Source organism: Neoarius graeffei, chromosome 21, assembly GCF_027579695.1.
Source record: "Neoarius graeffei isolate fNeoGra1 chromosome 21, fNeoGra1.pri, whole genome shotgun sequence".
NCBI classification, from domain to species: domain Eukaryota; kingdom Metazoa; phylum Chordata; class Actinopteri; order Siluriformes; family Ariidae; genus Neoarius; species Neoarius graeffei.
Window position 1 is genome coordinate 6,401,481 of NC_083589.1, and position 15,062 is coordinate 6,416,542.

The window sequence follows — 15,062 nt, forward strand, 5'->3', positions numbered from 1 at the left end:
AACTGTATAATCGTGTTTAATAGTACATCATGTTTTCAACAAATTATAACTATAATAAATACTTAACTGTGTAAAATGTGATAAAGATAATTAGTAAGCAGTGAATCAGAATGATCAGGACTTTGTTTGTCTGTCCACAGCTGAGAAAGGTGGACTCCTCTCACAGATGTGTGTGTATTAGTGAGTTAGTGTGGTGTGTTTTCTCTCGTCCACAGTGTGTGTCATTGTGCTGTATCACATCCTCCCCCTCAGCACCTGCAGTCGCTCCCAGCTGCAGCAGTGCTTCTCTGTGCACTCTCACTGACCCAGGTTTTTGTACGACGCTCTAACACTGTGTGAACACGTAGCTACTACTGATCTCATGATAACTCTGACAGTAGTAATCTCCTGCATCTTCAGTCTGGACTCCACTGATGGTCAGAGTGAAGTCAGTATTCGATCCACTGCCGCTGAAACGAGCTGGAGTCCCTGACTGTAATCTAGTAGCCAAGTAGATCAGGAGTTTAGGAGCTTCTCCAGGTTTCTGCAGGTACCAGGCGAGATTGCTACCACCATACACTCTGCTACTGGTTCTACAGTTGATGGTGACTGTGTTTCCTGGAGCAACAGTTTGCACTGAAGGAGTCTGAGTCACAGTCACCTGACCTCTGGATCCTGAAGAGAAACATAGATTGTGTTTGTAAGCTCTAAAGTGGTGTAGAATTCGTATGAAATGAAGTGTGTGAGGCTGTGAGTTGATGTTAAACTCTCACCTTGAGTCCAGAGGGCCAGTGTGCAGATGAAGACGCTGATCAAAGTCATGGTTGCTGTGGGTGAAGTTGCTGAGCAGCAGCTCTCAGTCATGAAGTGTTAAAGTCACAGGGCTATAAACACTCGCAGAGCACTGAAGCATGGACTGATAATGCAAAGTGTGTGTGTGTGTGTGTGTGTGTGTGTGTGTGTGTGTGTGTGTGTGTACTGCAGTGTGATGGAGGATTTTGTATGACGGTTTCATTAGAATGTATCACTGTGGTGGACTTTTGGTGGAGGCTCCAAACTCATCGTGAACATTAAGTGTGTTTTCTTGTTTGAGCAATAAATTAATTTCAGGCTTCACGAAGTAAAGTATAAATAAACTTAAACTGAACAGATTGTTAATGTTTATAATTGTGTAATTGATTTTATTGTGTGTTATTATGCTCTGATGAGGAATACATTTCAGTATCAGAACGGATCCCATATCAATGTTCTTAAACATTCATCTCATCTCATCTCATCTCATCTCATCTCATCTCATCTCATCTCACCTCATCTCATCTCATCTCATCTCATCTCATTATCTCTAGCCGCTTTATCCTTCTACAGGGTCACAGGCAAGCTGGAGCCTATCCCAGCTGACTATGGGCGAAAGGCGGGGTACACCCTGGACAAGTCGCCAGGTCTCTTAAACATTCAATAAATACACAATTATTGATGTTAAATATATAATAATTACACACTTGCGATAAATTCAACATGCAATAACTCTGCAGTTACTCTATAAATAAACAAATATTATAATAAATATATATAATAAATAAAGATCAGTCAGTTCCACAAAGTTCCAAAAATATTTCATCCTCATTTCTAATTGTGTGAATGAGGTGTCTATGATGTGTTTGTGTGTTTCTCCTCTCCAGCGGGTTCCACAGCTCCCTCCGTGTCTCTGCTCCCTCCGTCCCCTCTGCAGCTGTCTGAGGGATCGGCCTCGCTGCTCTACCTGCTGTCTGGCTACTCTCCACAGGGGGCGCTGGTGAGCTGGACAGTGGACGGCTCAGAGGTGAAGAACGGGGTTCTGAGCAGCGCAGAAGTAGAGAAGAACAGCCGTTACAGCTGCAGCAGCACCCTGACCCTCAGCAAAGACCTCTGGGAAAAGGGGGAGGAGTTCCGCTGCACGGTCTCCCATAACAACGTCAATCATCCAGTCACGTTCAGAAAGAGTCAGTGTGAAGGCTACTGGATCCAAGATAGAGTTTAACATGGAGCTGCTTATGATCCATCTACAATAGAGTTCAATTCTACACAATGCTGACATTTCTGTCTTTCCTCTCTTCACTGTCCTGTTGCTCTTCCTGTAGTTTGTGCTGAAATAAAGCTGAATTTTGGACGTTGTCTGTTCTTTTATTGGAGTTAATAGTGATGATCAGTGTGATGAGAGAGTGTGATTAGCTGTAGATTCAGTGCTGTGTTTTGTGCTTCAGTGAGTTTGACTGAAGGAAGTTGAACATCTGGTGAAGTTTCTGCTCTATTCTGGGAGAAATGAAACGATTCCGTCCTGTTCATGCAAATCTCACTTACACCTCACTGCGCTCTCTCTCTCTCTCTCTCTCTCTCTCTCTCTCTCATTGTGTGTGTGTTTTCATGAAATTACCTTTTCATCAACCATGTCATGTACCTTATTTTGAATTCATAGTAACACTGACACAAACAATCTTGTAATTTTTGCTCATTTTCTGTCAAAACTCTGATATATATATGACACTTTAGCCTCTGTTCACCAGCTGGACTAAGATCCTGGTTATCTGTGATTCTTGTGTCGTCACATGCTGAGCTGTTGAGTTTGATCTCAATGCCTTGCATATCTTCTGGAGTATATAATCCATGTGCTGCTCTGGGAATTGTAAGCCACTCCCACTAAATCCACCATGGATCACGTCAGAGGCTGTATTCAAGTACAACATCTGCTGCCCTGACTGACAGCTATATTCCAAACATCTGCTCTGCTCCTGACAGCATTCCTGCTAGACCAAGTGCGAAGGCTGGTGGAGTGAACCGTGACAACCTTTGTTTATTGGATTACTCACTGACGAATGAGCCTACACGAACAAACCATGAAATATCAAGAACATGGTTCCGTGAAGACTTAATGCGTGTTCAGTCATTGGCTAATAAATGTTTCATCTTAAATACCATTTTTCCATCTCAGAATTTGGACTTTTTATTGATGTCAGAGACATGGCCTCTGTCAGTAAACTCTGTCCCTCAGAACAACTAGTCATGGTGGTTGCTATCTACTGTTTTTCAGATTCGGTTTAAGTGAAGACTCATGCCTGGAGATGATTTCTCCGGCTTTGAAGTGCAGCTTTTTAAGACTGAGCTCACCTCAGAGTGTTGTGTCCCCTGGTCAATTGACCTCTGAAATGTATCCAGTATTGTCCTCAATTCTTTTATCCTTCATGGTACCATGATCTGATAGACTGGTGACCTGAGGAGATATGAACAGTCATATCTGCTGTCCATCAAAGCCTGTGGTTAAAGAATTCCTAAGTCTTTTAGACTCTCAAACAAGAAAGCAAGCAGGCAGAGTGTAGGGGCAAAGGGAGAAATGTCATATTTTTGTGAAGTTCTCAGAATTCACTTGAAGCACTACCAAGCCATGGTAAGAACTAGAAAATATGACGATATATCTGTTTTAATTGCTAATGCTGCCCTGATTTTGAGAGTGCCCTTTAACACTATTGACACCTTCTGAAACCCACTTGACAATTTTTATCTGAGAGTATGCCTGAAACATGTGAGCTCTTTCTTAATTATTTTACCAGGAAAATTCAAAACTTTAGATCTTGCATTATTCAACAAAGAGCTGATATCTCTGTGTCAATACCAGTTCTCATTGGGCACATCTATTACAGTCTGTTCCAACCAATTTCCTCTTCTCAGCTAGCTGATATAATCCTGCTCATGAAGACATCCAGCTTTCCTTTGTACATTCTTCCTTCATGCTTGTTGAAATGCACCTTCATGGTCATTAACCCAATTGTTCCTGCTATTATTAACAACTGTCTAGATACTTGTATAATAGCATCCATCCATCCGTTATCCATAACCGCCTATCCTGTGCAGGGTCACGGGCAGGTTGAAGCCTATCCCATCTGACTATGGGCGAGAGGCGGGATACACCATGGACATGTTGCCAGGTCATCGCAGGGATGACACATCAAGACAACATTTGACACAGTCTGTTTACATTAATGATCATTTCTCTCAGCCATTTCCTCTCATGCCAGCCACACTCTTCCTGATGCTCTATGATGGTGTTGAGAGCTGTGTTCAGATCAGCAGTAAGGATTCCGGCTGGTTCCCAATTGCTGCCGGAGTTCACCAGGGCTGTGTAGCTGCCCCTGACCTGTTCAACTGCATTAAAACCATCTATTAACTGCAGTCTGCGACCACATCCCAGGTGTACAGCTTGACGACTTCTGCCTGACGGAATTGGATTACGTCAATGACATGACATTGTTCTGCTGCTCATTGGCAGAATTGAAAGGAGCACTTCATGCTTTCAATGAGGAGTCATCCAGGGTTGGGCTACATGTCAACTGGTCCAAGACCAAGCTGATGCATATACAGTAGGTGACTGTCCTGACCCACCACCCATCGTCATTTGCACTGATAATGTCGAGTTCATCACGTCATTTGTTTCCAATGAGGAGCTCTGCAGGAGAACTAACCAAGCAAATATCCTCTGCACCCTTGCCCAGTGCTGTGTTTGTTGGCTCAGACATGTCCTGTGCTGCACAGATGACCACCCCACAAAAGACATTTACCGTACAAGTTTGATTCACCAACAGTGGGATGGAGATGCCCTCGTGGCCGATCATGCACCCATTGGAATGATGTCATTCATCAAGACCTCCTGCAGAATAATTTGAGACTGGAGGATGTCCCAGCACTCAGCCAAGACCATGAAAAATAGGAGAGTTTGGTGGCACTGCTGGGCTCAGTGCCATGCTGGCATGAGGTTTAGGAGGAGGAGGAGGAGGAGGAGTTCCTCTCACACAAGGCATTCTACAAGGTTCTATTTTGGCTCATCTTTTCTCACTCTATACCTTCTCTCTCTGGGGCTATTTATCAAAAAACATGGTGTTGCTTATTATTATTCTGATGATACTCAGCTGTATCTCTTGTTGAGATCTGACATTACCTTCTCGATCAGAAAGTTGGTGAATGCCTTTATGAAAAACACTGGATCACTCCACATTTCCTCCAAATAAATGAAAATAAAAGACAGTTTATTATCTTCAGCCCTTCTTCCTCTACTGCTGTTTGTTTTTAAATCCTTACATGGTGTCATTCCAAAATACGTTTAGAACCACCTTCAACAATATTTAGCACCAAGAGCACTTTGGTCACGATCTCCGCTGAAGGCTCGGGCAGTCAGGGCTTGCTCAACCATTGCCCCTCAGCTTTGAAATGTTCTTCTGCTTCATATTAGGTTGCTCAAGTTTTCTTGACAATTTTTAAACTGCAGCTTAACACCATTTTCTTCTCCTTTGTTTTTTATGGTGTGTAATTGTGTGAGATGTGGTGGTACTAAGATGCTGTATTTTTTTTAATGATTGACTTTTGTCTTGGTGTTTGTATTGTGTTCATTTTGCTTTTTATTGCATTGTTGATCAGTGTCTTTTGCTTTAAATGTCCTTTATAAATAAACATTGACTTGAATTGATAATTTTTTTATGAAGAAGTCCTTATATCTTCAGAATGAATGTTATAATCAATTCCTTTCTCTTTAAAGAGACGCAGAAATTGACAGCAAGCAGGAAAAATTTGAATGCGTTATATCCAAAAAAAATCTGTGTAAGATTAAACACACACAGGTAAAAAAAATAAACAAACAAACTTCTATTAACAGCAAACAATTAGACAGATCATAGGAACTGATCAAAGCACAAACTATGTAAACTCATCAAATTATAGAAATGTATTCATGTGCTGATGAAGTTGAGGTTGAATTCCCCAATTCAGGACATTGCATACAGATTCAATGCTGAAACATCAACTATATGTAGCGCCCCCTAGCTCCCCTGGCTATATGTACAGGGGTGCACTCGCTGAGTTCTTTCCAGTGGCAAAAAATCCCTTTCTTTATGTTAAATGTATGCTTTATAGTAAATAACGAATTATCATCAATAGGCCTATTTAAGCAGCTACAGTGGTGCTTGAAAGTTTGTGAACCCTTTAGAATTTTCTATATTTCTGCATAAATATGACCTAAATCAGATTTTCACACAAGTCCTAAACGTAGATAAAGAGAACCCAGTTAAACAAATGAGACAAAAATATTATACTTGCTCATTTATTTATTGAGGAAAATGATCCAATATTACATATCTGTGAGTGGCAAAAGTATGTGAACATCTAGGATTAGCAGTTAATGTGAAGGTGAAATTAGAGTCAGGTGTTTTCAATCAATGGGATGACAATCAGGTGTGAGTGGGCACCCTGTCTTATTTAAAGAACAGGAACCTATCAAAGTCTGATCTTCACAACACATGTTTGTGGAAGTGTATCATGGCACGAACAAAGGAGATTTCTGAGGAACTCAGAAAAAGCGTTGTTGATGCTCATCTGGCTGGAAAAGGTTACAAAACAATCTCAAAAGAGTTTGGACTCCACCAATCCACAGTCAGACAGATTGTGTACAAATAGAGGGAATTCAAGACCATTGTTACCCTCCCCAGGAGTGGTCGACCAACAAAGATCACTCCAAGAGCAAAGCGTGTAATAGTTGGCAAGGTCACAAAGGACCCCAGGGTAACTTCTAAGCAACTGAAGGTCTCTCTCACATTGGCTAATGTTAATGTTCATGAGTCCACCATCAGGAGAACACTGAACAACAATGGTATGCATGGCAGGGTTGCAAGGAGAAAGCCACTGCTCTCCAAAAAGAACATTACTGCTCGTCTGCAGTTTGCTAAAGATCATATGGACAAGCCAGAAGGCTACTGGAAAAATGTTTTGTGGATGGATGAGACCAAAATAGAACTTTTTGGTTTAAATGAGAAGCATTATGTTTGAAGAAAGGAAAACACTGCATTCCAGCATAAGAACCTTATCCCATCTGTTAAACATGGTGGTGGTAGTATCATGGTTTGGGCCTGTTTTGCTGCATCTGGGCCAGCACGGCTTGCCATCATTGAAGGAACAATGAATTCTGAATTATAGCAGTGAATTCTAAAGGAAAATGTCAGGACATCTGTCCATGAACTGAATCTCAAGGGAAGGTGGGTTATACAGCAAGTCAATGACCTTAAGCACACAAGTCGTTCTACCAAAGAATGGTTAAAGAAGAACAAAGTTAATGTTTTGGAATGGCCAAGTCAAAGTCCTGACCTTAATCCAATCGAAATGTTGTGGAAGGACCTGAAGTGAGCAGTTCATGTGAGGAAACCCACCACCATCCGAGATTTGAAGCTGTTCTGTACGGAGGAATGGGCTAAAATTCCTCCAAGCCGGTGTGCAGGACTGATCAACAGTTACCGCAAATGTTTAGTTGCAGTTATTGCTGCACAAGGGGGTCACACCAGATACTGAAAGCAAAGGTTCACTTACTTTTGCCACTCACAGGTATGTAATATTGGCTCATTTTCCTCAATAAATAAATGACCAAGTAGAATATTTTTGTCTCATTTGTTTAACTGGGTTCTCTTTATCTACTTTTAGGACTTGTGTGAAAATCTGATGATGTTTTCGGTCATATTTATGCAGAAATATAGAAAATTCTAAAAGGTTCACAAACTTTCAAGCACCACTGTAGAACTATTCAAAATAAATACACCATTCACTTAACTTGTAACTCAAGGCCCTGTCACTCATCAAATAAATTATGTTATCTGAGTGTGTGTTAGGACTGGGACTGTTTTGGCCTCTAGAGGCCGCTGTTATTTCATTTTCTTGTCATGTTTGTTTTGGCCTCTAGAGGCCGCCACTGTTTCTGTGTTTTATGTTTGTTGTTTTCCATGTGTCTTGTGCCCCGCCTAGTCCTCATTAGTGTCACCTGTGGCCTATTTTAGTTTCTGTATTTATACCCCTGAGTTCAGTACTCTTGTCACGGAGTCTTTGTGCTGTTATGTTTAGCTCCAGTTACCTCTGTTCTGTGTTCCTTGCCGTTGTCTCTTTGGTTTTGGACTTTGCTTTTCTTTTTGGACTTTTTGGACTTTGTGTTTACTGTTTTTTGATCTTCTGAGTGTTGGTATTTTGCCTTTTCTTTTCTAGTTTTTGGCTTTTGTATTTAACTTTGACCTTTTGGATATTTTATTTTTCCCTTCATCTTCTGAGCGTTTTTTGGATTATATTTTTGTTTGGACTGTAAATATTGTAAATAAACTTTTTGATACTTTTCTACTTCCGCCTCACGCCTCTGCACTTGAGTCATCCCCCTGGTGGCCTAGTGGGGGTTTGCTGGATTACCACACCAACGAACCAGGTTCGAATCCCAGCAAAACCCTAACAGAAAGACTCCGTAATGACCGACTCAGCAGAGGCTGCTTCAACTGTCTACCCAGCCAACCTTCAAGGAATTATGGCAGCTTTGACACACTTCGGAGCGACCATGGACACTCATGGGCGAATGCTCACAAGCCAACGTGAGGCCCTTGCTCGCCACAAGGTACTGCCCCAGCAAATTGGGAAAACCCTGGCACAGCTGACACCTCTGCCTGCGTCTCCTGATCCTGCTCCAGTGCCTCCCGCCACACTGTCTCCTTCACCTCGTGAACCCAGCCTTCCTGCACCACAGAGGTATGACGGCAAGCACGGTGAGTGCCGGGAGTTCCTTACCCAGTGCCAACTCACCTTTGAGCTCCAGCCTACCACCTACACTACAGATCGCCGCAAGATCGCCTTTGTGATAACCTTGTTAGCTGGTAAGGCACGAGCTTGGGCAACAGCTATCTGGCAGAGACGGGGACCCGAGTGCTCTGATTTTGAACTATTTACTGAAGAGATGCTTCGGGTCTTCGACCAGGCGGACATCAGTACCGACACAGCCAGAAAGCTCATGTCCATCCGGCAAGGAGGAAGCGTCGCAGATTACGCCATCTCGTTCCGGACGCTCGCAGCAGTAAGTGGATGGAACGAGACTGCCCTGGTGTCAGTCTTCCACCATGGTCTGTCTGACCCCATCAAGGATGGCCTGGTCTCTATTGGATGCCCAAGTGACCTCGAAACTCTCATCTCACATTCTACTCGTCTGGACAACAGGATGAGAGAATGCCGCCAAGTCCTGAGCCTCCCCAGCCTCCCTGCCTCTACCTGGAGCCCATCTACCTCCTCCAGTGACTGTCCTGAACCCATGCAAGTGGGTCGTACTCGCCTCTCCGCATCTGAGAGGGAGCGCAGAAGGAGGGACAAGTGCTGCATCTACTGTGGCAAGCCTGGTCACTTCCGAGCATCATGTCCCGAACTCTTGGGAAAAAGACCACCCCGTCCAGCCAAGGGAGGGTTGTGATGGGGTCTACCCTCTCTCCCGGACTCCCTGGCCAAGGAATCTACATCCCGGTCTCCATCTCCTGGGGTGAGTCTGTCCACTCTTGTCAAGCTTTGTTAGACTCAGGGGCGGCTGGGAACTTTATGGATATTCACTTCGCCCAAAGTATCAATGTCCCGACTGCACCTCTTGAAGTCCCACTGTCTGTGTCTGCCCTCGATGGCCAAGCGTTAGGTGATGGAAGAGTCACCCAAGTTACTTCTCCAGTCTTCCTCCAGTCTCAAGGTCACAAGGAAGAAATATCCCTGCACCTGATTCCTTCACCTGAGTTCCCAGTTATTCTAGGTCTTCCTTGGCTTACCCGCCACAACCCTCGTATAGACTGGGTCACTAGCCAGGTTGTGGAATGGGGCCCTGCATGCCATGCCTCTTGTCTGCTCTCTAGCTCTCCTGTGTCTCCTGCCGAGCCCCCTGATCTCACCAAGCTATCTCAAGTTCCCACAGAGTACTGGGATTTGAAGGAGGTATTCAGCAAGAGCAGGGCCGCCGTTCTTCCTTTGCACCGGGCCTACGACTGTACCATCGACTTGCTCCCTGGGACTACCCCTCCTCGTGGCAGACTGTTTTCCCTCTCTCAGCCAGAACGCAAGGCCATGGAGGAATACCTCAAAGATGCCCTGGTCTCTGGGTTCATTCGACCCTCCACCTCACCTGCTGGTGCCGGCTTCTTCTTTGTCGGCAAGAAGGATGGGGGGCTCTGACCATGTATTGACTACAGGGGCCTGAACAAGATCACTGTGCGCAACCGATATCCCCTTCCGCTGATGTCCACAACATTCGACCTGCTCCAAGGTGCCACCGTCTTCACCAAGTTGGACCTACGGAACGCATACCACCTCACCCGTATCCGACAGGGAGACGAGTGGAAGACTGCCTTTAACACCCCATCTGGGCACTACGAATACCAGGTGATGCCCTTCGGACTCACCAATGCACCAGCTGTTTTTCAGGCCCTAATCAACGACGTCTTGAGGGGCATGATTAACCTGTACGTTTTTGTCTACCTCGACGAAATCCTTATCTTTTCCAAGACCGTGCAGGAGCACCGCCACCATGTCCGCCAGGTTCTCCAGAGGCTGCTACAGAAAAATCTGTTTGCTAAGGCCCAGAAATGTGAATTTCATGTTCCTGAGGTCTCCTTTCTGGGTTTTATTGTACAGACAGGCCAACTCCAAATGGACCCAGCCAAGACCCTGGCCGTCAGGGACTGGCCCACTCCCAAGTCCGTCAAAGAGGTTCAGCGGTTCTTAGGATTTGCTAACTTCTACCGCAAGTTTATCAGGAACTTTAGTTCTGTAACAGCACCCATGTCGGACCTCACCAAAGGGACAGGTGGATCTTATGTCTGGTCTCCTCAGGTGGAAAAGGCGTTCAAAGACCTCAAGGACCACTTCTGCATGGCACCCATTCTGGTCCTCCCGGACACCTCCCAACCATTCATCGTGGAGGTGGACGCCTCGGACAGTGGTGTCGGCGCGGTGCTCTCTCAACGTTCGGAAGGAAAGCTGCACCCCTGCGCTTACTTCTCCCACCGCCTGAGTCCTGCGGAGTCCCGGTACGATGTGGGGGATCGAGAACTGCTAGCGGTCAAATTGGCCCTTGAGGAGTGGAGGCACTGGCTGGAGGGAGCGCAACATCCATTCCTGGTTTGGACTGACCACAAGAACCTGGAGTACCTCCAGCAAGCCAAGAGACTGAACCTACGACAGGCTAGGTGGGCCCTGTTTTTCAGTCGGTTTGACTTCACCCTCTTGTACCGCCCCGGCTCCAAGAACACCAAACCTGACACACTGTCCAGGCTGTTCTCTGCCACTAACAGGGAGAGTGAAGTCGGGCCTATTATCCCTGTGTCCCAGATTGTGGCCCCTGTCTGCTGGGGTATTGAGGAGGCCGTCCGACGAGCCCAACGCCAGGACCCCGGTCCTGGGACGGGGCCACCGGGCCTCTTGTACGTCCCACATCAAGCCCGGGCCAAGGTTCTCCAGTGGGGTCACTCTTCCCCTCTCACCGCCCACCCGGGAGCTCAGAGGACCCTGGACTTCCTGAAAAGATGCTTCTGGTGGCCTAACATGGAGAAGGAAGTAAGGTCATTTGTCCTGTCCTGTGAGGTCTGCACCAGAACCAAGAACCCGCGACAGCGTCCCCAGGGTCTGCTGCATCCTCTGACCATTCCCCGGCGTCCCTGGTCCCACGTGGCAGTCGACTTCATCACGGGTCTCCCTGAGTCTCAAGGTAACATTGTCATTTTGGTTATAGTCGACAGATTCTCGAAGGCCTGCCGCTTCATACCACTGTGCAAACTCCCTTCTGCTCTTGAAACAGCCAAACTTATTTTTAATCATGTCTTCCGAGTCTTTGGTCTCCCACAGGACATCGTCTCAGACTGAGGACCCCAGTTCTCCTCCCGAGTGTGGCATGGGTTCTGCAAGGTCATTGGAGCCACTGCCAGCCTCTCCTCTGGGTTTCACCCACAGTCCAATGGCCAGACGGAGAGGCTCAACCAGGACCTGGAAACCACCCTGCGAGGCCTGGCTATGGATAACCCGACATCGTGGAGCACCTGGCTGCCATGGGCAGAGTACGCCCACAACACCCTGCAGTCATCGGCCACCAAGCTGTCGCCATTCCAGTGCCAATTCGGGTTCCAGCCACCTCTGTTCCCGGACCAGGAGGAGGACGAGGGGGTGCCCTCGGTCAACCAATATGTGAGACGGTGTCGCAAGACCTGGAGCAAGGTCAGGAAGACCCTCATCCAGACCTCCAGAACCAACCAGACTCAGGCCAACCGCCATAGAAGACCTGCCCACGCTTTCCGCCCTGGGCAGCGGGTTTGGCTGTCCACTAAGGACCTTCCACTGTGGGTGGAGAACTGCAAGCTTGCTCCTCGCTACATTGGCCCCTTCAAGGTGGTGCGCAGGGTGAACCCTGTCTCATACCGGCTCCAGTTGCCCCGGACTCTGAGGATCAACCCCACATTCCATGTTTCCCTGTTGTGGCCCGTACTGACGTCCATGTATGCCCCTGCCCCTAGGAACCCCCCACCCCCCGCATCTTCCAGGGATCAGACTGTGTTCACTGTGCATCGCCTGCTTGACTCCCGCCGGGTCCGTGGCGGGCTGCAATATCTTGTGGACTGGGAGGGCTATGGTCCTGAGGAGCGCTGCTGGGTTCCCGCTCGGGACGTCTTAGATAAAGAACTGTGTCGGGACTTCCATTCGGCCCATCCGGATCGCCCTGGGAACGTCAGGAGACGCTCCTAGAGGGGGGTCCTGTTAGGACTGGGACTGTTTTGGCCTCTAGAGGCCGCTGTTATTTCATTTTCTTGTCATGTTTGTTTTGGCCTCTAGAGGCCGCCACTGTTTCTGTGTTTTATGTTTGTTGTTTTCCATGTGTCTTGTGCCCCACCTAGTCCTCATTAGTGTCACCTGTGGCCTATTTTAGTTTCTGTATTTATACCCCTGAGTTCAGTCCTCTTGTCACGGAGTCTTTGTGCTGTTATGTTTAGCTCCAGTTACCTCTGTTCTGTGTTCCTTGCCGTTGTCTCTTTGGTTTTGCACTTTGCTTTTCTTTTTGGACTTTTTGGACTTTGTGTTTACTGTTTTTTGATCTTCTGAGTATTGGTATTTTGCCTTTTCTTTTCTAGTTTTTGGCTTTTGTGTTTAACTTTGACCTTTTGGATATTTTATTTTTCCCTTCATCTTCTGAACGTTTTTTGGATTATATTTTTGTTTGGACTGTAAATAAACTTTTTGATACTTTTCTACTTCCGCCTCACGCCTTTGCACTTGAGTCATCCCCCTGGTGGCCTAGTGGGGGTTTGCTGGATTATCACACCAACGAACAAGGTTCGAATCCCAGGAGAACCCTAGCAGTTTGTTCCAGTACACAAGGAAATAAACGCTATTAATATTACCAGTCTGAGCAAAACCCTAAGAAATAAGCAAAATGCAACACGTAAGTTTAACTCTTTACTTAAAAATATATATATTTCCATATATACCCATTCAAATATGAAATTGCACCAACTCAAATGAATAGCTTTTGGATTTTGCACAAGTTTCTTTCAGTGTAAATAAAACTCAAAACTGTCTTTCAGTTGTATAACCATGCATTCAACAGTCCTCTTCCAAAATCAACAAAATGGAATAAAACAAGCAGTTATTCGACTTGAGATGAAAAATTTGAAATGAATCCAGACGAGTAAATTAAATGAACTTAAATGGGTACCCAACCAGTTATCAGTTAAAAGGTGCAGGCCTGTATCGATGCTTGTGAGCGTAGTAGCCTGAAGCAATATGGCAGCTTCGTGTCAGTGACACAGCAAAACTCACTCGTGGCACTGATGGTTGTTGTCCTCACCGCGGCCGCGCAGCGCTGACCGTGCTGGGGACTGGAAATGTCTCCACTGGCTGAGGCTGTGCGGAGCTCGTTGAGGCTGTGTGGAGATCGGTGGCTGAGTCGGCTACTCATGCAAAGTCCTTACCACTCCAGTAAGCAAGGTCAGGCAGACTAGCTTGTTGCCGTAGCCTCGGTGGAAACACGATGCCAGTGTTTTCAAGAGTCGTTGCCTATTACACTGCTTTATCACTGTAGAATGTTATCATAAGACTCACTGTCCGTTTGTCGAAGAACATTCGCAATAATCATCCTTAACTTGGTGTGCTACCAACTTATAAACTCAAGCGGTGTGACCACGCAACTTTTCACTCTCCTTTTGTCCTTCGACGCACACGTTCCGGTTTCCTGCTGACCTCTCACCCCGACTGCTGATTGGATCCACATTCAAGGTAAGTACATTTAAACTAACTTATTATTAAAAGTTACAGTTATTACCAAATTATGAAAGGGATGACATTAACATTTTAACAACAAGATTGAATAAATAAATAAATAAATAAATAAATAAATAAATATGAACTTATAACCAAAATTCCAATTGGGCTACATATAAGAAGGATAATTTGGATGTAATGTATATAAGAGTAAAAGGATGAATCGAGTGGCCAGTGAGAGAAGAAATGAGGAAGACAATGCCAGTGGATTTTCACAGAAACTTTGGACTGAAGGTTGCAGGCATAATTGATTGTTTTGAAATCTGAACAGAAAAGAACATCAATTTTACTTGCTCAGACCTGATCCGCTCATGAACACAGCAGTACTGTAAAGTGTGGAATGAGCTCAACACCTTGAGACTGTCTTTCTTTTTTTGTGGAATACTAATTTGTCAACTTGCACAAATTTTCCTGAGTAGTAATCCAAGGGTTTAGATTAATTGAAGCAAATGATATTGATTAATTGAATTGAAATACAGACAATACGTTGCTCACGTCATATTTTTCCGCAGTGTTCATGTTCACCAGTTTTAATTAATTCAACTACAGATGAATTAACTCCATTTCATCATGAAAATCTTGTGCAAATTCATCAGATATATTTGCAGGATCAAACAGGGCTGGTTCACTTGGACTGAGATATAACGACTTAAATGAACAAGGCGAGTGTAATTCATGTGTGATGTGGACACTTGCAGTTTAAAACAGATCTTAAAGAAGCTTACAACAAGAATGTTCAGACAGTAAAATGGAGTTTTTATTCATATAATATACAGAACATTCAGCATTTCAGCTGCAAAGTTACATTTTTATTTTCCACCTGTTAACTCGAGTTCTGTTCAGTATCTTGCTTTTGAAACTTATCTAAAGTGTAAATATATCTGACTTCCTGTTTCCATTGGGTTTGTGACGCCGTGTTCACACACACTGACCTACAAAAT

The 15,062-nt window shown here is 45.2% G+C and overlaps 1 protein-coding gene across 1 annotated transcript; it reads right to left on the bottom strand.

Annotated features, from left to right (window-relative positions):
* Positions 1 to 325: 325 nt before the first annotated feature.
* LOC132869664 (uncharacterized) lies at positions 326 to 13,759 on the bottom strand. Its single transcript, XM_060902958.1, has 4 exons — positions 13,621 to 13,759; positions 3,986 to 4,221; positions 753 to 825; positions 326 to 654 (listed from the first exon to the last, which is right to left on the bottom strand). Exons 1-4 carry the CDS (start codon positions 13,757 to 13,759, stop codon positions 326 to 328), a joined length of 777 nt encoding a protein of 258 aa, XP_060758941.1.
* Positions 13,760 to 15,062: the final 1,303 nt, after the last annotated feature.